This window comes from Zalophus californianus, chromosome 1, assembly GCF_009762305.2.
Source record: "Zalophus californianus isolate mZalCal1 chromosome 1, mZalCal1.pri.v2, whole genome shotgun sequence".
NCBI classification, from domain to species: Eukaryota; Metazoa; Chordata; class Mammalia; order Carnivora; family Otariidae; genus Zalophus; species Zalophus californianus.
Window position 1 is genome coordinate 13,329,010 of NC_045595.1, and position 20,029 is coordinate 13,349,038.

At 55.5% G+C, this 20,029-nt stretch overlaps 1 protein-coding gene across 2 annotated transcripts; it reads left to right on the forward strand.

The window, feature by feature from the left end:
* Window positions 1-502: 502 nt before the first annotated feature.
* On the forward strand, window positions 503-19,877 carry MAP1S (microtubule associated protein 1S). Of its 2 annotated transcripts, none has more exons than XM_027586653.2 (7): window positions 503-633; window positions 1,974-2,075; window positions 3,508-3,590; window positions 4,392-4,532; window positions 5,140-7,492; window positions 16,116-16,351; window positions 17,044-19,876. In XM_027586653.2, the coding sequence occupies exons 1-7, from the start codon at window positions 510-512 to the stop codon at window positions 17,197-17,199; spliced, it is 3,195 nt and encodes a 1,064-aa protein (XP_027442454.1). In that variant the 5' UTR covers window positions 503-509; the 3' UTR covers window positions 17,200-19,876. The 2 variants fall into 2 exon arrangements, with proteins under 2 accessions (XP_027442454.1, XP_027442455.1); XM_027586654.2 differs by lacking the exon at window positions 503-633 and adding an exon at window positions 728-1,144 and having other exon boundaries at window positions 17,044-19,877.
* The last annotated feature ends 152 nt before the right edge of the window (window positions 19,878-20,029 follow it).

Genomic DNA, 20,029 nt, shown 5'->3' on the forward strand with positions numbered 1-20,029 from the left:
GTACTTTCCTACCTTTAAAACTTTACACATGCTCTAACGACTGCTTCAAATGCTCTTGCCCCACCACTCATACCTGGCAAACTCCTACACATCCCTTAAAGCCCTAGCTATAAGATACCTTTCTTTTCTCTGTTCAAGCCCTGACCCAAGGAGCTAGAAGCATGTGGACCCGGTTCTGACTGGGCCTACTGTGATGCGATGAGTTCCCAGGGAGCACGTGGTAGGCATGCAGTCAAAGCTTGTTGAATGAATGGATGGATGGATGGATGGATGGATGGATGGACGGACGAGGGAATGATCTTTTGGGAGGGGGTGGCCAAAGTGGAGAACCAAGAATCTGCCAACCACCGCGGTGCTCCCGTCCCCAGCTTCCAAGACCCGAAAGGGCCGAAAGTGCAAGTTCTAGGGGCGAGGGGGCTTCCGGGCGGGGTCTTCAGTTCTTCCGGTTCGGCCCCTTTAAGGGGCGGGGCCAGCGGGGTGGGCGCTCGGAGCGTCAGTGCGGCGCGAAGATGGCGGCGGCAGCGGCGGCGGGCCCCGGGGCGCCCCAGGCGCCGAGCTCGCTGCTGCTCGTGGTGGGCGGCGAGTGCGGGTGCTCGGGGCTGCTTACCTATGTGTTGGAGGAGCTCGAACGAGGTCGGGCCGGCCTGGGGGCGCGGGGTGCGGGAGGCGGGCGCGGCCGCGCGTCTCGGCCCGAGGGCCGGGGGGTGGGGCGGCCGGGTTGGGGGCGGGGGGGGGGGGCGGCGGGATCCTGGGGCCGGGAGGCTCGGTCTTCCTCACCGTTAGGCGCACGGCATGGGCTGAAGCCTTGGGTGCCCACGGGGGAGGCGGCGCCCGGGCCTGGGTTGGGCTGCCCCGCCCCGACCGGGGTGCAGCCCAGGGACGGGACACGGGCCCGGGCTTTAGGACCCGCGTGATTGGGCAACACAGACGACGGCTCCTCTTCCCGCCCGCCGGGCCCGCCGGGGGGAGGGTGGGGTCGCCTCGAATTCCCCGGTCTTAGCAGCCTAGACGTCCTGCAAGAAGGAGCAGGGGTGGGGAGGCTGGGCTTGGAGCCCCGGGGCCCACTTTCCGTTGCTTCACAGGGAGCTTGCTAATTGGGGTGTGGGCGGGCGTGGCATGCCCAGGGGATTTGGCATCTGGGGAGGTGAGTCATAGGTGCACCTGCAAGGTTCACCTGCAGCCACTTGGCACGGTGGAACCGGCGGGTGTGGTGCACCCCACACCGTGTTTGGAGGCCATTCATTTCCCCCCTACCCCCTATCAGATGGGCAGGGCCTGCGGTCTGGCGCCTGTATTAAAAATAGGAAGGCAGCGCACACTTCTATTCTTGCGCTTGGGAATGTCGTCGTCTGTGCCTGGCTCCTCCTGGCCCCCTCCCCACCGCCCCATGCGCAGGGATAGTGTGGGGACCACAGGCAGGTTCAGCTCTGCTCTCACAGGGCCAACAGTCTGGTAGGGGGTTGGACCCAAAGTGGGCGAGGAGATGGAACAAGTTTTAAACTCACCTGCTGTCAGAAGTGCTCAGAAGGATGCAAAGGGCTGAGGACCTGAGGTTAGAGAGGCAGAGGGAAGGGCATCCTGAAAATGGGAGTCGCTGGCGCAAAGGCCAGGAGGTGGGAGCATGTTTGGCCCTGACTGGGTGGAGGAGCTGAGAGACCAGTGATGGGGGTGGGGGAGATGATGGAGGGGTCGAGATGACTGTTTAGGAGGTGGGAGCTTTCTTGTTGATGTTGAGTCTTCTCTGTGAAATGCCGAGTTATGCTTTGGGTTCCTTGACGCAGATGCAGAGAGATCCAAGGGCACTTTGGGTGGTTCTGAGTCTCATCTCCAGGCTGTTGCACTGGGGGGCAGGTTGAGGGGAGGGGCTTGGGATTGCTCCTACCTGCCAGATGCTTGTTATTGAACTATTCTGGGGACAGAGGAGCCCAGCTGATTCCCCACCTCACTTCTCCTGCCCCGCTGCCCACCAACAGGTATCCGGTCTTGGGACATTGACCCTGGCATTTGCAGCCTTGATGAGCAGCTCAAGGTTTTCGTGTCCCGGCACTCCGCCACCTTCTCCAGCATCGTGAAAGGTGAGACTGGAGACCCTGCATGCCTCAGCTGCTCCCCTTCCACTCATTCACTGGGCAGGTGTTCTCTGAGTGCCTGCTATGTGCCAGGCATGGGGGGGCAGGTATCGCTGTAAACAACGATAATAATATGGCTGGCGGTCTACAGCGTTGGAGCAGGGGCGGGCCCTGACCCAGTGCTAACTCCCTTGGTCATCAGCTATACACGAGGCAGGAACTCGTATTTTTGTTCGCATTTTGCCGATGAGGCAGCTGAGGGGTGGGGGACAGGGCGACCTCCAAGAGTGGGTTCTTTGGATGAGAGGCATCTGGGACTGGTGTGTCAAGTGGAGGGAAGGGCCCAGGCAAAGTGAAGATATTTGGAAAGTGAGGGGCTGCTGAGTGGGCCTGAAGGGTGGAGGGTGGGCCCTCTGTAGCAGGGACTGTGTCTGGCTCATGGCTGTGAGCCCCGTACAGGGCTGGGTGCACAGTAGGTGCTCAGTAGATGGGGAGCTGGGAAAGGAGCAAGATCGAGGAAGGGTTCGGGATGCCTGGGTGACCCACTGCACGGAGCAGCTGCTGGGCAGGTTCCAGGTGTCAGCCGCAGCCCCTCTTGCCTCAGCCAGCCTGTTGAGTCAGCCCCAGGCTGCTGCAGGAGGGGAAGGAAGGGCCCTTCATCTAATTGTCCTAGCTGTTCCTGGTGGCTTCCTGACCCCTCACAGGAGTGAGGGGGCGGGGGCTGGAAATCCCATCTGCTCTGTGTGACGGTAGCAGCTACTTCCTCTCTGTTTGCCTTGGTTTCCCCACCGGAATGGGGCAATATCCGTACATGATAATAAGCATGTGATAAATGGATAAAAGGTTGACCAGTGCCAAAAGGTCCCCAGCCTCAGGCCTGGGGCTCCATTTTTGAAACATCTGGGCTCTGGGGGGCAGACCAGGGTTCAGATTCCAGAATCACTCCCACTCCCCTCTTTGTGGCCCAGGAGGCCTCTCTGCCCCCCATGCTTCCCTCTTTCTGGCCTCACCTGCCACTTCCTGATCCTCATACAGTCCTGCCTCGGAGTCCTTGCCCACGTCTGACCTCTTCCTGATGTACCTTGTTGGCCCTCCCTGGGCTCAGGCTTCTTGCCTATAAAATGGGGGTGACGGTGGCATCTGCCATAGGGCTGACTGCTGTGAATTTGGGGCCTGCGAGCCTGTTGGAGGTCTGTTGTCACTGCTCTTTCCAGTGTGAGGCTTGCCAAGGCAGGTTTCCTGTTCTTGCCTCATCCTGACCTGCAGCTCTACCGTGTTGATCCTCAGATGACCCCTGGCTGCGGTTCCTGGGAAGCAGAGTCCTGGAGGGGCTTGTGGCTGCCTGGAGTCACATAGGGAGGCAGGGTTCGACACTGGGACAGCCCGGCCCCGTGCACATGGCCCAGCCCCACACTCACTGCACCCGATTCCCCTACAGGCCAGCGGAGCCTTCACCACCGTGGAGACACCCTGGAGACCCTGGTCCTCCTGAACCCATCAGACAAGTCCCTGTGTGACGAGGTAGGGAATAGTCCTCTCCTGGAGGGAGCAGGCTGCTGGGACCGGCACCCTCCCAAGCCTTGCCTTCCTGCCTCCCTAGCTTTGTGCTGTTTGAAATCCTCTTGACACCCACTAGCATCGCCCCCTCCTTTAGGAGGCCTCCCCAGATGGCCTTGGCTGCAGCTTATTTCCTCCTCAGGGGTGATGGTGGGAGCGGGTAAAGTCTGGAAAGACTGGAGTTTGGGAGGAAGGAACGGAGCAGGGAATGTCAGGAAGGTGGGACTTGACTGGTGTTTGCGTCTTGTGCCTCCCTCCTGACTGGGCTCCAGGAGTTGTCTAAATTGACTTCTTAACACTTGTAATTTGTGGACATATGTGTTTTTCTCCCAGTTATCCATGGGAAAGGTGAACAAGATAGGGCCCCAGGACACCCCTCTAGAGACCCTTGTACAGGTTGATTCCTCTGATCAAAAATGCTCCATTTTGTTTCCTCGGGGAACTCTGAAGGTGATAGAGCCAGACGCAGATACCCTCCTCCCCATGGCATTGAGGCTGGGCCGGAGAGACAGGTGGGCTGGAGGGAGTCCAGAAATGTGAGCTTCTAGGAAGAGGAGGCACTGGAGCCTGGCTTTAGGTTGAGCAGCAGGAGTTTGTCTGGGGTGGGGTGCAGGGCTCAGGGCCCAAAGGGTAGCCTTCCAGCCTCCTGTTGAGTAGTGGGCTGGGGTGGTTATATGTAGATTTGGGGTTGGAGGCCATTCCAAGGGGGGGTGCAGGCTTTGTCACTGCACAGAGTAGGGGCTTTAACCGTCTCCCCTTCCCCAGCTCCGGAATCTTCTGCTTGACCCTGCCCCTCACAAGCTGCTGGTACTGGCTGGGCCCTGCTTGGAAGAGACAGGGGAGCTGCTACTCCAGACAGGGGGCTTCTCGCCCCGCCACTTCCTCCAGGTCCTAGGGGACAGAGAGGTAAGTCTCCTCCTCCTCATCCTGCTTCCCCTGGCTCTGAATCCTGGCTTGTCCCCATCGGGCTGTGTGGCCCTAGTGACCTGCCCCCCCCCCACCACGTCCCATCCCCTCCTCTGTGGAACAGTCCCTTCTGTTGTTGGGGCTCAGTTCCCTTGCCCACTGCAGCATGTGGTTTGAGGCTAGGTCTGTAGATCAGCAGACCTCCCAGAGACTTCAAGTGGCACCCCAGGTTCTAGGTCCCAGCAGGGCAGGGTCCTTTCTAGAGTCCTTAGACTGGGTGGGGCAAATGAGCAAAACTCTGGTAAACCACCTTTTCACATTTACGAGAGTGATGCAGTGGTGGGTGAGATAAGAACCAGATGCGGAGGCAGGGGACGCAGAAGGTCTTCCCTGGAGGGAGCTGTGCTGTGGGAAGAGAACAGCAAGTGTAAAGGCCCTGGGGCAGGGAGAGTAAGAGAAAGGGTGGGGGAGGGAAGCAGGTGGTGAGGCAGGACCATACGTCTCTGTGGACTATGGGGAGGGCTGGGTTTTGTCCTAAGGGTGCCAGGGGTTGAGCAAGGGACTCTCCCAGGCCCCGGAGGCTTCTAACCATGACCGCCTTCTGCAGATCCGGGATCTCCTGGCATCCACACCCCCACCTGCAGACCTTCCCAAGCTCACCATCACCTGCCCGACCTTCGGCGACTGGGCCCAGCTGGCGCCTGAAGGGCTTGGCCTCCACAGCACGCTCCGGCTGCGGTGGAACCCGCCCATGCAGCTGCCGGCGTCCGAGGGCTTGCGCGAGTTCCTGGAGTATGTGGCGGAATCGCTGGAGCCACCATCTCCCTTTGAGCTGCTCGAGCCGCCGGCGTCCGTGGGCTTCCTCAGGCTCGCCCGGCCCTGCTGCTACATCTTCCCTGGCGGCCTCGGCGACGCCGCCTTCTTCGCCGTCAATGGTTTCACCGTGCTGGTCAATGGTGGTTCCAACCCCAAGTCAAGCTTTTGGAAGCTGGTGCGGCACCTGGATCGGGTGGACGCCGTGCTGGTGACCCATGCGGGCGCCGACAGCCTCCCAGGCCTCAACAGTCTCCTGCGGCGCAAGCTGGCAGAGCGCGAGGAGGCGGCGGCCGGTGGGGGGTCCGGGGACGACCGGCTTCGCCGGCTCATCTCCCCCAACCTGGGGGTTGTGTTCCTCAACGCCCGCGTTGCCGCCTCGCGCCTCATGAGCGGCGAGGACGAGGCGGAGCTGGCCCTGAGCCTCCTGGCCCGGCTGGGCATCACACCACTGACTCTGAACCGCGGGCCGCTCCCGGCCGAGCCCACCGTGCTCTTCCAGAAGATGGGTGTGGGCCGGCTGGACATGTACGTGCTGCACCCGCCCGCGGCCGCTGCCGACCGCCCGCTGGCCTCTGTGTGCGCCCTGCTGGTGTGGCACCCCGCGGGCCCCACGGAGAAGGTGGTGCGCGTGCTGTTCCCTGGCTGCACTCCGCCCGCCCGCCTTCTGGACGGCCTGGTCCGCCTGCAGCACTTGGGCTTCTTGCGGGAGCCCGTGGTGACCCCCCAGGACTTGGTGGGGCCTCGACGAGCCGAGAGCAAGGAAAGCGTGGGCTCCCGGGACAGCTCGAGAAGAGAAGGCCGGACAACAGCACCCAGCAGGCCGGCCCAGGAGCGCCCCGGGCTGGCCCGGAAGGACCCGCCTCGGGTTGAGGCCCCCCGCAGGGCTGAGAAAGAAGCCAGGGTCCCCCGGGAGGTGAAGAAGGACCCCAAGCCAAGCGCCCTTCGGACCCAGCCCCGGGAGGTACGCCGGGCGGCCTCTTCTTCAGTGAGTGTGAAGAAGGCGGGTGCCCCGGCCGCCCCCAGGCCCCGCAGAGCACCCAATATCCCCCGCCCAGGGGTCCCGCCGGCGGAGAATGGGCCCCGCAGCCCCCCTAGCTTCCGGTGTGGAGAGGCCAGCCCCCCAGCAGAGGCCTGTAGTTCCCCAGTCCCCCAGCTGGTGGACACACCCAGCCAGGAGAGCAGCCTGGAGCTGGGGCTAAGCCCGGCCGGGGAGGATGGCGGCACCTTGGAGGAGAAGGCGCTGGAACTGCTTTTGGATGCCGGCACCCCCCGGCCACGTACACCCTCGCCTACCGGAGCCCAGCAGGGCCCGACTGAGGGCAGCGGGCGGCTGTCGCTGAGCCCGCTGCGCGGCGGGGAGGCCGGGCCAGATGCCTCACCCACAGTGACCACGCCCTCGCTGCCCGCTGAGGTGGGCTCCCCACACTCCACGGAGGTAGACGAGTCCCTGTCCGTCTCCTTCGAGCAGGTGCTGCCGCCGCCACCTGCCACCACGGGCGAAGCGGGGCTGAGCCTCCCACTTCGTGGCCCCCGGGTCCGGCGATCGGCCTCCCCACACGATGTGGACCTCTGCCTGGTGTCACCCTGCGAGTTTGAGCACCGAAAGGCTGTGCCCATGGCACCAGCACTTGCATCCCCTGGCAGCTCCGATAGCAGTGCTCGGTCCCAGGAGCGGGCAGACGCTCCAGGGGCTGAGGAGACACCGCCCACATCCGTCAGCGAGTCCCTGCCCACCCTGTCTGACTCAGACCCCCTGCCTGCCGCCCCCGGCCCTGCGGACTCAGACGAGGACATGGAGGGCTTTGGGGTCCCTCGCCGCGACCCCCTGCCCGAGGCCCTCAAGTTCCCCCCACCGCTGCCCACCCCACCCAGCATCTGCATGGTGGACCCCGAGATGCTGCCCCCTGAGCAGGCCCGGCTGACGGCGGGCCTCAGCCGTACCCGGAAGTCCCTGGCCCGCCCTAACCCCAGCGCTGCCGCCGCCAAAGCCACTCCAGCGACCACTGCCAAAACCAGGGGACTGGCTGGAGGAGACCGGGCCGGTCGGCCGCTCAGCACCCGGAGTGAGCCCAGCGACAAGGGAGGTCGGGTACCTTTGTCCAGAAAGTCCTCAGTCCCCAAGACGACCGCTCGGGGCCCCTCTGGTAAGTACCCGGGAGCTGGAGTCCTGCAGTGGGTTACTGGCCCAAGTCTTTCTTCCCTACTTGCTGTGTGGCCTCAGCCACACCTGCCACCCTCTCTGGGCCTCAGTTTCTCATATAAAACGGAAGTTCTGGTTCACCATTCAGGCATTTGTAATTCCGAGGCATTCAAGCAGTGCCGTTGGGGGAAACATAAAGTGAGCATATCTGTTCTCCTGAACTTGCTGGGGCCACAGTACGTAAGAAGAAACAGGTGAAATTAATTTTATTTTATTTACTTTATTTTTTTAAAGATTTTATTTATTTATTTATATGACAGAGACACAGCGAGAGAGGGAACACAGCAGGGGGAGTGGGAGAGGGAGAAGCAGGCTTCCCCGCAGAGCAGGGAGCCCGATGCGGGGCTCGATCCCAGGACCCCGGGATCATGACCTGAGCCGAAGGCAGACGCTTAACGACTGAGCCACCCAGGCGTCCCTACTTTATTTTTTTTTTTAAGATTTTTATTTATTTATTTATTTGACAGAGACACAGCGAGAGAGGGAACACAAGCAGGGGGAGTGGGAGAGGGAGAAGCAGGCTTCCCACCAAGCAGGGAGCCCGATGCGGGGCTCGATCCCAGCACCCTGGGATCATGACATGACCTGAGCCAAAGGCAGACGCTCAATGACTGAGCCACCCCGGCGCCACTGTGTAATTAATTTTAATAGTATATTTAACCCCTTTGTGTGGAGGTTCCCAAGCCCACCACCACCAGGTTGGATGCTGGGCTGGGAGGACTAGGTATACTGTCGTCCTTGTGGCTGAACTGTATTAGAGCGAAAACATACAGAACAGAATCAGTGAGGGCAAGAGGCTTGGGGTGCGGCAGGGGCGGGGAGTCCCTAGAGGGAATCCAGGCACAGGCTTCTAGAGCCGTCTCCCAGCGTAGTCACATCATGTACCTTAATGCCGGAGTGGCGAACCGCGATGACCCATGGGAGGTGGCGCCTCCCAGGGAGGCTCATTAGAGACTGGTGTGCCCAGGTTTTCTAGTGGGGGCTGGGCACGTTGGCCCCCTCTGCCTGACATGCACCCAAATTCCAGGATTCTCAGAGAGGGGGAAGCAGGGCTTCAGCAGGAGCCGCAGCGCTGCAGGACCTGGGGTGGGGGCAGCGAGCAGCGAGGCACCCTTGCGCAGGCAGTGGGGACCTTTCTGAGATCTAAGTCCCCCAGACTCCAGCCAGGGGCCACCCTGTAAGCCGACTCTGAGGCTAGCAGTCTCGGGTATGCTGTGGTAACTTTTCTCCCGGTTTTCCTTAGTTGTGATGAAATGTACACGACATGTCGTCACCGTGGCCGTTCCTAAGCACACAGTTCAGCGTTAAGCACATTCACGTTGTGCAGCCATCACCGCCATCCCTGTGCAGGCTTCCTTTTATCTTGCAAAACTCAAACTTTGTCCCCATTAAACACTAACTCCCGTTCCTCCTCTCCCAATCCCCAGCACACACCATTCCACTTTCTGTTTCTAGGACCCTGATGATGCTAGGGACCTGTGTAAGTAAAATCATACTGTATTTGTCTTATTTCACTTAGTAGAATGTCTCCCTGGCTCATCCGTGCTGTAGTCTGGGTCATAATTTTCTCCTCCCCGCCCCCCCCACTTTTTGTTTAAGAATTTCCTTCCTTTTTAAGGTTGACTAATACTCCATTGTGTGGATGCACCGTATTTTGCTTATGCATTCACCCGTTGATGGACACTTGGGTTGTTTCTACCTTTTGGACTACTGTTGAATCATGTTGCTGTGAACACGGTTGGACAAATATCTTTTGGAGATCTAGCTTTCAACTCTTTTGGGTATATTCCCAGAAGGATTGCTGGATCAGATGGTAATTCTATTTTTGATTTTTTTTCGAGGAACTGCCATACTGTTCCACAGCGGCTGCACCCTGTACTCCCACCAACAGTGCAAAAACGTTCCGATTTCTCCACATCTTCGCCAACACTGTTTTCTGATTTTTTTTTTTTTGATAGTGGCCACATGATGGGTGTGAGGTGGTATTTCATGGTGGTTTTGATTTGCATTTCCCTCATTAGTGAGCATCTTTTCATGTACTGTTGGCCATTTATATATCTTTTTTGGAGAAATGTCTATTCAGGTCTTTGCCCCTTTTTGAATCCGGTTGTCTTTTTGTTGTTGGGTTATGAGAGTTCTGTATATATTCCAGGTAGTAATCCTTTATCAGTTAATACGATTTGCAAATATTTTCTCCCATTCTGTGTGTTGCTTTTTTATTTTGTTGATAGTGTTCTTTGCACAAAAGTTTGTAATTTTCACAAAGTCCTGTTTGCCTTTTTTTTTTTTTCCTGTGCTTTTGGTGTCCTATCCAAAAAATCATTGCCAAATCCAATGTTGTGAAGCTTTTGTTTTGTTCTAAGAGTTTTATGGTTTTAGTTCTATATATTTTGCTCCTTGATGAATTGAGTTAATTTTTGCCTGTGGTGCTAAATAAGGGCTCAACTTCATTTTTTTGCATGTGGACATCCAGTTTTCCTAGCACCAGTCTTGGCATCCTTGTCAAACATCATTTTACCATATATGTGAAGGTTTTATTTCTGGGCTCTCTGTTCCCTTGGCCTGTTACATATCTGTCTTTATGTCAGTACCACTCTGTCCTGATTAGTATCCCTTTGTCGTGAGTTTACAAATCAGGAAGCGTGAGGCCTCCCAACTTGGTTCTTCAGTGTCTTGCCTTCCGGAATCCTTTGAGATTCCATAGGAATTTTAGGATAGATTTTTCTGTTTCTGCAAAAAGCCATTACTGGCACTTTGACCGTGACAGCATTGACTCTCTAGGTCGTTTCAGGTAGTGCCAACAGCTCAGTGGGTATTTAGTCCTCCAGTCCACAAACATGGGATGTCTTTCTGTGAATTTCTATGTCTTTTTTCATTTATTTAAGAAGTGTTTTGTAGTTCTTGTATATTTTATTTTCTTGGTTAATTTCTAAGTTATTCTTTTTTGATGCTATTGTAAATGGAATTGTTTTCTTAATTTCCTTTTCAAGTTGTTCACTATTAGCATACAGGAGCATAACTGATTTGTGTGTGTTTATTTTGTATCCAGCTACTTTGCTGGATTTGTTTATTCTAGCGGATGGTGTGTTTGTGCGCACGCGCGCATTATTTGAGTTTTCTATACTAAGAGCATATCCTCTGTGATCAGAGATAACTTTTAATTTTTTCTTTTCCGATCCAGTGCCTTTTCGTTTTCTTGCCTGATTGCCATGGCTAGCATTTCTAGTACTGTGTTGACTAGAAGTGGCAAAAGCCAACATTTCTTGCCTTGTCCCTGCTCTTAGGAATAAAGCTTATAGTCTTTCACCACCAAGTGCGATGTGAGCTGTGGGTTTCTCATGTATGGCTTGTATTATGTTGAGGCAGTTTTTTGCTACTCCTAATTTGTTGAGGGTTTGGGAGGGTTTTTGTAAGATTTTATTTATTATTTATTTGACAGAGAGAGCGAGCGAGAACAGGAACACAAGCGGGGGGAGTGGGAGAGGGAGAAGCAGGCTTCCCGCTGAGCAGGGAGCCTGATGTGGGGCTTGATCCCAAGACCCTGGGATCATGACCTGAGCCAAAGGCAGATGCCTAACCGACTGAGCTACACAGGCGCCCAGAGGGTTTTTTTTTTTTAATCTTTTTATTTAGAGGGTTTTTAATCATGAAAGAGTGTTGAATTTTGTCTAATGCCTTTTCTGTAACAATTGAAATGATTATTTTTTTTATCCTTCATTTTGTTAATGTGGTGTATTGTGTTGATTTTTCTCTTTTTTTAAGATTTTATTTTTAAGGGGCACCTGGGTGTCTCAGTCAGTTAAGCATCTGCCTTTGGCTCGGGTCATGATCCCAGAGTCCTGGGATTGAGCCCCGCATCGGGCTGCCTGCTTAGCAAGGAGCCTGCTTCTCCCTCTCCCTCTACTGCTCCCCCCCGCTGTGCTCTCTCACACTTGCTGTCTCTCAAATAAATAAATAAGTAAAATGTTTCAAAAAATTTTTTTTTATTTTTAAGTAATCTGTATACCCAATGTGGGCCTATATTGACTCTTTTTTTTTTTTTGGTATGTTGAACCATACATCCCAGGGATAAATCCCACTTGATCATAGTGTCTGATCCTTTTACTATGCTGCTGAATTTGGCTTGCTAATATTTGTTGAAGATTTTTGCATCAAGGTTCATAAGGGATATTGGTTTGTAGTTTTCTTCCTAGTGTGTTTGTCTGACCTTGGCCTCAGGGCAACACTAGCCTCAGAATGAGTTAGGATGTGTTCCCTGCTCTTCAGTGTTTTTGGAAAAGTTTGAGAAGGATCAGTGTTAGTTCTTCTTTAAATGTTTGGTGGAGGGGCGCCTGGGTGGCTCAGTCATTGAGCATCTGCCTTCGGCTCAGGTCGTGGTCCCAGGGTCCTGGGATCGAGCCCTACATCGGGCTCCCTGCTCGGCGGGAAGCCTGCTTCTCCCTCTCCTGCTCCCCCTGCTTGTGTTCCCTCTCTCGCTGTGTCTCTCTCTGTCAAATAAATAAATAAATAAAATCTTTAAAATAAGTAAATAAAATGAATGTTTGGTGGAAACTTAATGAAGCTGAGGAGGGTTTTAATTACTGATTCAATCTCCTTACTAACAATGAATCTGTTCAGCTTTTCTGTTTCTTTGTGATTTGGGTCTTGGTAGATTTTGTGTTTCTAGGAACCTGTGTGTTTTTTCTGGGTCATCGAGTTCGGTGGTTGTACAGCTGTTCACAGTACTCTCATAATGCTTTCTGTGTCCGTAGAGTTGGTAATAGTGTCCCCACTCTTACTTCTGAACTTAGTTATTTGAGTCTTCTCTTTTTTTCCTTAGTCTAGCTAAAGGGCTGTCAAGTTTGTTAATTGCTTTGAAGAACCAACTTGCGGTTTTATTGATTATCTTTTGTGTTTTTCTAGTCTCAATTTTTAAAAATCTCTGCTCTTTATTATTTCCTTTTTTCTGCTGGCTTTGGATTTCCTTTTGTTCTTTTTCTAGCTCCTTAGGTTGAAGAGTTGTCACGTTGAGATGTTCTTTTTTTAATATAAAATATTTATAGCTATCAACTTTCCCTTTATCTCTGCTTTCTCTCAAAGAGATTCTCTCTTTGTCTTTCAGCAGTCGGATTATAGTGGGTCTCACTGGGTCTCTTTGAGGTCGTCCCACTGGGAATTTGTTGAGCTTTTTGGACGTTCATACTAACACCTTTCATCAAATATGGAAAGTTTGGGGCCATTATTTCTTCAAGTAGTCGTTCTGCCCTTCACTCCCCTGGGCCTCCGTGTGCGCATGGGCCTTTGCCCTACAAGTCCCTTAGGCCGCTGTTCACTGTCGTCAGTCATCTCTCCGTGTTCCTCACACGCGGTAATTGCCATCACCCTATCATCAAAAATCACTGTTCAAATCATGAATTCCTCTGGTGAATTTTCATTTCAGTTACTGTACTTTTCAGCTGCAGAATTTCTTTTGGGTTTATTTCTATGTGTTCTACATCCTTAGTGACATTTCTGTTTTGTTCATGCAGCGTTCTCTTGCACATCTTTCTTTCTGTGAGCATCTTTAAGACCATTGTCTTACACAGTTTTTGTCCAGTAAGCCCACCGTCAGGCCTTTCTGGTTTCTGTTGATTTTTTTTTTCTTTTTTTCCTTTGAATAAGCTGTACTTTTCCTTTTTCTTTGTATGCCTTTTGATTGTTGCTGTTGTTGAAAATTGGACATTCAAATTTAATAATGTGTTAACTCTGGAAATCCAAATCTCCCCCTTCCCCAGGGGAGGTTTGTGTGGCTTCTCTGGTTAATTGCTGCTTCTCTGCTGGGGGTCAGTCTGAGGTAGACACTGAGGGTCGGGCGCCTGGGTGGCTCAGTTGGTTAAGCGACTGCCTTCAGCCCAGGTCATGATCCTGGGGTCCTGGGATCGAGTCCCACATCAGGCTCCCCCTGCTCTGCAGGGAGCCTGCTTCTCCCTCTCCCTCTGCCTGCCACTCCCCCTGCTTGTGCTCTCTCTGTCTCTCTCAGTCAAATAAATAAAATCTTAAAAAAAAAAAAAAGAAAGAAGGAAGGAAACTGAGGGTCTTCTCAAGTCCTGTCTGAACCTGTACCTTTTTGCCATGTGTGTGGTGACTACCTTAAATCTCCTGTATATGCAGTGACTTTTTTCTTTTCCTTAAGGTTTTTTGTTTTTGTTTTTTTTAAAGATTTTATTTATTTGACAGAGAGACACAGCGAGAGAGGGAACACAAGCGGGGGTGGGAGAGGGAGAGGGAGAAGCAGGCTTCCCGCCGAGCAGGGAGCCCGATGCGGGGCTCAATCCCAGGACCCTGGGATCATGACCTGAGCCGAAGGCAGATGCTTAACGACTGAGCCACCCAGGCACCCCTTCCTTAAGGTTTTTATTTAATTCCAGTATAGTTAACATACAGTGTTACATTAGTTTCAGGTGTACGATACAGTGCTTCGGTACAGTGGCTTTTGAGTGGCCTAGTCCTTACACGTCTGGCTCCCAAAAGGGGGAAAAAGCGAAAAATGAAGGGAGGTGGGAGGGAGAAAGGGTGAAAAAATGTTCCCAGTCCTTTCAGTCTCCCTTAAGTTGGGGGGGCGGGCTGCCAGCACGACTGTCCTGTCGTCTAGGTAAGGCAGATTCCTGGTGCTTCCTGCTGCACCCTCATCCCCGAATCCTGCTGAATTCACTCTGTCCTGCGTGCTACCATATCAGACTATTCCAACACATCATCGATATGAAAAATTACTAGCTAGTTCTGCTTCTCGTTGCCACACTTAAGTCCTGGATGCCTGGGGGCACCCAGGTGGCTCAGTCGGTTCGGTGTCTGCCTTGGGCTCAGGTCATGATCCTGGGATCCTGGGATTGAGCCCCGCATTGGGCTCCTTGCTCAGCGGTGGGGGGCTGCTTCTCCCTCGGCCTGCCACCCCCCCCCGACTCATGCTTGTGCTCTTGCTCTCTCTGAAATAAATATATAAATCTTTAAAAAAAAAAAAAAAGTCCTGGGTGCCTTGCATGTGTTTTGCAACCCCTGCTCGTCTCAGTCTCAGCTCATACCTGCCGTGTTGCAGTGGTTGGTGACACTGTGGAGGGCAGTGCAGGCCTAGAAGTACCAGGGGGCTGGTGGGAGAGCAGCGATGATGGTTAGCAGTGATCATAACTTGAGCTCGTTTCCTGAGTGCTTGCTCACCTGTTCTGGGTACCTGGGTGGCCCTGACCGTAGTTCTGGCTTCTCTCGCCCCATGGCCTGTCATTGGTTCCTAGCCTCAGTGCCCACCTGAGCTGCCACTTCTTAACCTTCTTGGGCACATTCCAAGGGAGGCACCGGATGGGGTCAGGGATCCCCAGCACGGTGGCAGGTGCTACCCAGGCCTGTGGGGCAGGGCTGGCACCCGGAGGCTGGGAGTCATCCGAGGCTCTTTCTGCCAGGGCATTTGGCCACTTGGGGTCTCCTTCTCCTGCTGCCTCGGACAGACTGACCCTCTGTGCTAGTGTCAGCAAACTGTGTCTCAGAAGAGCAGAAGATAAACATTTTCAGCTTTGCAGGCCAGATGGCCTCTGTCCCAAGGACTCAACTCTGCACTGTGGCAGAACAGCAGCTTAGGATGTAACCAAACGGGCATTCTTGTAGAACTACGTTTACAAAAGCCGACCGTGCTGCCGGTCCCTGCTCTACCCCTGTCTTCCTGCCCACGCTCCCCTCATCTTCCCTTCCCTGTTGCGCCTCTGCGGCTCCTGTCTCCCTTGCGCCTTCCATAGCCACGGTGGCTTTCTCTTCCTGAGTCTTTTAAGATCCTCACCACTGCTGTTCCCAGCTATGAGTGAAGGATGCCACTTGCCTAGAGCTGGGGGATTCATTCATTCTACATATGCCCCGGCAGCCCTCTGGACCCACACCCTGAGCTGGGCAATGTTTATGATCATAAGATGCCCAGCATCTGGCTGGGATTCCTAGACCTAAGATCCAGGTATGTCTTCAATCAGTTGATTATGAGACACACCTGGGACTGGTGGCCTCATCCCCCTTTGCATAGGCTCTGGATTCAAGGCCATGCATGAGGCTCTGAGAGCTGTGCCACATCCTGGGTCTCCCTCTTGCAATTCTGTCCCTACCACACCAACTCTGTTTCCCCATTGCCCTTGGCAGCAGGGATTTTTGTCTCTCTCACTTACTGCTGTGTCCCCAGTGCCTAATGCCCAGGAGGGCTCGATAAATGCCCCATGAGTAGAACAGATGGATGCTGCAGAGGCAGCAGATTGTTCTAGGTACCGATCGCTTTGGGAGCTGAAGCTCTAAAAACCTCCTCTTGCAGGAAGCCCTCCCTGATTGCCCCTTCCTACCTTCCTTACCTCTGGCCCTGGGTATGTCTGTGTCCAGGGACTAGCCAGGGAGGGTCCAGGCCACTGAAGATATGACCAGGGGTATCTGTATAGTTCACTGAATAACTGCCCACACCCCGGAGAGCTTGTCAACTATAACCACTTGGAGGGGTGTAGTCAGAGCTGGGAACCCCTTCCTGGGCCCTGGGTCTCGGCCCCTTCCTGGTCCCAGGAGCTCGGGACTGACGCCATCCTTCTTGCCCACAGGGTCAGCTGGCAGCCGACCGGGGGGGTCAGCAGCCCCTCCCGGCTCCCCTGTCTACCTCGACCTAGCCTACCTGCCCAGCGGGAGCAGCGCCCGGCTGGTGGACGAGGAGTTCTTCCGGCGGGTGCGTGCACTCTGCTATGTCATCAGTGGCCAGGACCAGCGCAAGGAAGAGGGCATGCGGGCCGTCCTGGACGCACTGCTGGCTGGCAAACAGCAGTGGGACCGTGACCTCCAGGTGCGTGACCACCCCAGGGCCTCAGGCAGTCTTGGCACAAGGTGGGACCCACACCTCCTGATACCTTCCTGTTGAACGTCCTCTTATGTGCGACCTTCACCCACCCACAGAGGCAGCAGGGCTCAGAGAGGCTAAGCTGTGTCCCCAAGGCCATGGAAACAAAGGCATACGCAGAGGTGTCCACTTCGTCTGTCTGCAGCAGCCTGGGTGCATGTGCTGGGCAGGACTGGTGTGATGGGCCAGGAGGAAGAGGCGAGGTGTCAGTGCAGCTGACAAAGGGGAGAATTGAGCCTGTGGGCTGGGGTTGTCCCCAGAGGAGGCCTGGAAGCAGAGCCTTGGAGCGTGAGGCAAGTTTGGGTAGAAGCAGCAGATTCCAGGTCCCTGGCCACCCGTGCTGCGTGTGGGCCGGCCGGCGGGAGATCAAGCCTGGCATGTGCAGGGGAGGAGCCAGAGGGAGTCCTGCTCTCCTGTGCTGTGAGAGGCTCCCTTCCCCTGGGTGCTGTGGGGAAGAGAAGGGGCTTCGGGGATGAGCTGGCCCCCAGCTACAGACGTCCAGGCGGGAGAGAAGGGAAGCCGAGCAGATGTGTTCAGGAGAAGGGCCTAGAGATGCTGGGAGTGGAGTTGGGGGCGGGGCCGGGAGGGTAGAGGGGACCCCCTCCCCCTCACCGTCAGGCCGTCTGTCCCACCTGCAGGTGACCCTGATCCCCACCTTTGATTCCCTGGCGCTGCATGAGTGGTACGAGGAGACGCATGCGCGGCACCAGGCGCTGGGCATCACCGTGCTGGGCAGCAACAGCACCGTGTCCATGCAGGACGAGGCCTTCCCCGCCTGCAAGGTGGAGTTCTAGCTCCAGGCCAGCCTCCCGCCCCCACCCCACCCCCCCCGCCCCAGCCCGGAGTCGGCTGCTGCCTGAGACTCCCCTGCATCAGAAATAAACCAGGTACCCCACTCGGCCGTGGCCTCCATTCCTTCTGCTGACAGGAGACTTGGCAACGTCCGGGGCTGTTGTCATCACTGTGCCGGCCCCCAGTTCGGGGGGAGGCACGCTCTGGCCTCCGTGTGGCGGATGGGAACCCCCGGCCCCGGGGGAGGGTGTGCCTCTCTGGCAGGGACCACCGGCAGCTGTTCGTGCTGCTGACCTTGAGGAGCTGATTTTCCCCGTGGGGAAGCTGGTTCCCCCGGGCAGCCGCTGGACCCCCACCACACACCAGTCCATGACCAAGGTGAGATTGGAACCCCAGGCTCTGTGCTCCAAAGCTGGAAAACAGATTCCTCTCCGTTTCTGGAGATGACTGATGCTCCTGGCCGGGAGTCCCATGCTACAGAGAGGTCTTAAAGAAGAATCGGAAACCCAGTGGTCACAAAACGTCAGTTTCTGAAGACCCCCCTTCCCTGCACTCTGCATGTGTGCACATTCAAGGATATGCCACGTGCCCTGGCGTGGATGGCGACCCAGAAAGCATACATCTGTCCTGTCACCCGATGTCTGGGAGTGTCACCGAGTAGAGAGATGGAATTAAGTGAGGGATCTTGGGATTATCTGGATGGGCCCTAAACCCAATGACAGGTGTCCTTATAAGAGACAAAAGAGGTGACATTGAGAGAGGAAGGCCGTGTGGAGATGGAGGCAGAGATTGGGGCGATGGGGCCACAAGCCGAGGAGCACTGGAGCCTCCAGAAGCTGGGAGGGGTGAGGAGTGGTCCTCCCCTAGAACTTTCTGAAGGAAGCAACCCCGCTGGCAACTTGATTTCAGAGTCAGCCTCCAGAAGTGTGTGAGAGTGAACCGTTGTTTGGGGTACTTTGTGACGGTGGCCCCAGAGGAGCTGGTGGGCACACGGCTCCCTTCCCTGGCCGCGGTGGCCTGAATCACTGCGTGTGGCTGCGGAGCGTCTCCCGCCGAGGACTCGGAGTTTCTCGCAGCTCTGGAGGCTGGAAGTCAGGGTGCCGGCAGGGCCGGGGTCTGGTCAGGAGGCTTCCTGGCTTGCACATGGCTGCCTTCTGGCCGGGTGCTCACATGGAGCGGGAGGGGCGTGGGGGCACGTTCTCTGACCTCCCCTTCTTAGGAGAGCACTGACCCCATTGTGAGCCCCCCCTTCACTACCTGCTAATCTCCCGGAGTCCCCACGTCCAGAGACACTGTCACGACACCATCACGATGGGGAGTTGGGCTTAAACATAGGAGTTGAGGCGGGGGGTCTGTATGGTTAGGGCTCAGCCTGTCAGTGTCCAGCGTCTGGTTGGACTGGCCCCTGTGGTTGCACACCCTTCGGCAACACCCATCAGGAAACTGAAAAAAGTAAAGGTTTCTTACCAACAAGACCTGGAGCTCCCACAGCACCCCCAGGGCGGGCCACACAGTGAGGGGGTGGGAGGTTCCCTGGCTGGGCCTCTGCTTTTACTGGGGTCCAGGATGGGGGCGTGGGGTTCCCAGGGCTCATTGCTTATGGTAAAACTAAAACATAGGAGTGGGAATTTAAAGCGCCAGAAGGGAAAAAACAAGTGGCCCCAAAGGCCAGTTCTCAAAAGCAACCAAGAGCTCTCAAACAAGGCAGCCTGGGGGGCGGGGGGGCCGGAGAGCTGGCTGTTTATCAAGCGGTGTGGCTGGCAGATAGGTTTATTCCAGATAGCTACCTTTGAAGCGGATGCCTGGGCAATCAAAGCTTAAGTCAGACACTTAAATTACAAGAAGAAAAAACACCCAGGGGGCACACAGTTCAGTCCAGAGCTGTCAGCGGCAGCAGGCAGGGAGATGGCTACAAAGGGTTGGTGTGGGGGACCTGACTGCTTCCTGTGGGCGCCACCGAACTGGTGTCGGGCTGTCTTCATGTGGGATGTTGGGGCTTGACGGGGCCAGGCTGTTGGGAAGTGCAGACGGACATCAGGAGAGCCCGTCCGGGACCCACAGGGATGGGACCCACCAGGGCGCTGTGAGTGGGGCCGGGGCCCAGCTCAGCACACAACGGCCCCGGGAACAGGGGAGCAGCAGTCTGGGGGAGCTGCTCAGCACCTGGGACCTGGATCTGCGACCCTGCGCCCACTTGGTTGTCGCTGCACCCGCCTCCCACCGCTCACAGGGAAGGGGAGTGCTGGTGTTTCGCTGGGCATGGTGTGTGGTGTGGGGACAGCCGGCCCCCCCACTTCCGCTGCCGGGCATGCAGGCTGTGGCCCCTTGCCCGCTTTTTCCTGTTGCCAGGTAAGGGTGGGCTTCTCAGCCCCGGGCGTTAGGGTGGGTCACTGTGTATACAGGAGGCCACACGGCCCAAGGTTTCACTTTGGCCAAATGCCGAGTGACAGGTGCCACCTCCCATTCTCATTTCATTTGTTTTATTACTAGGGAGGTTTTCTAAAATGTATTTTATCTGTAATGGGCTGCTTCGACTGTTCTATTACATGGGCATCTTTTTTTCAGTTATACATCATAATTTTACTTTTTAAATACACTTTTTAGGGGTGCCTGGGTGGCTCAGTCGGATAGGCGTCTACCTTCGGCTCAGGTCAGATCTATACATCAGGTGATGGCACTGAGTCCTGCATCGGGCTCCCTGCTTCTCCCTCTGCCTGCAGCTCCCCCCCGCACCCCCGCTTGTGCGAGTGCACGTGTGCTCTCTCTGACAAATAAATCTTTAAAAAAAAAATACAGGGCGCCTGGGTGGCTCAGTTGGTTAAGCGACTGCCT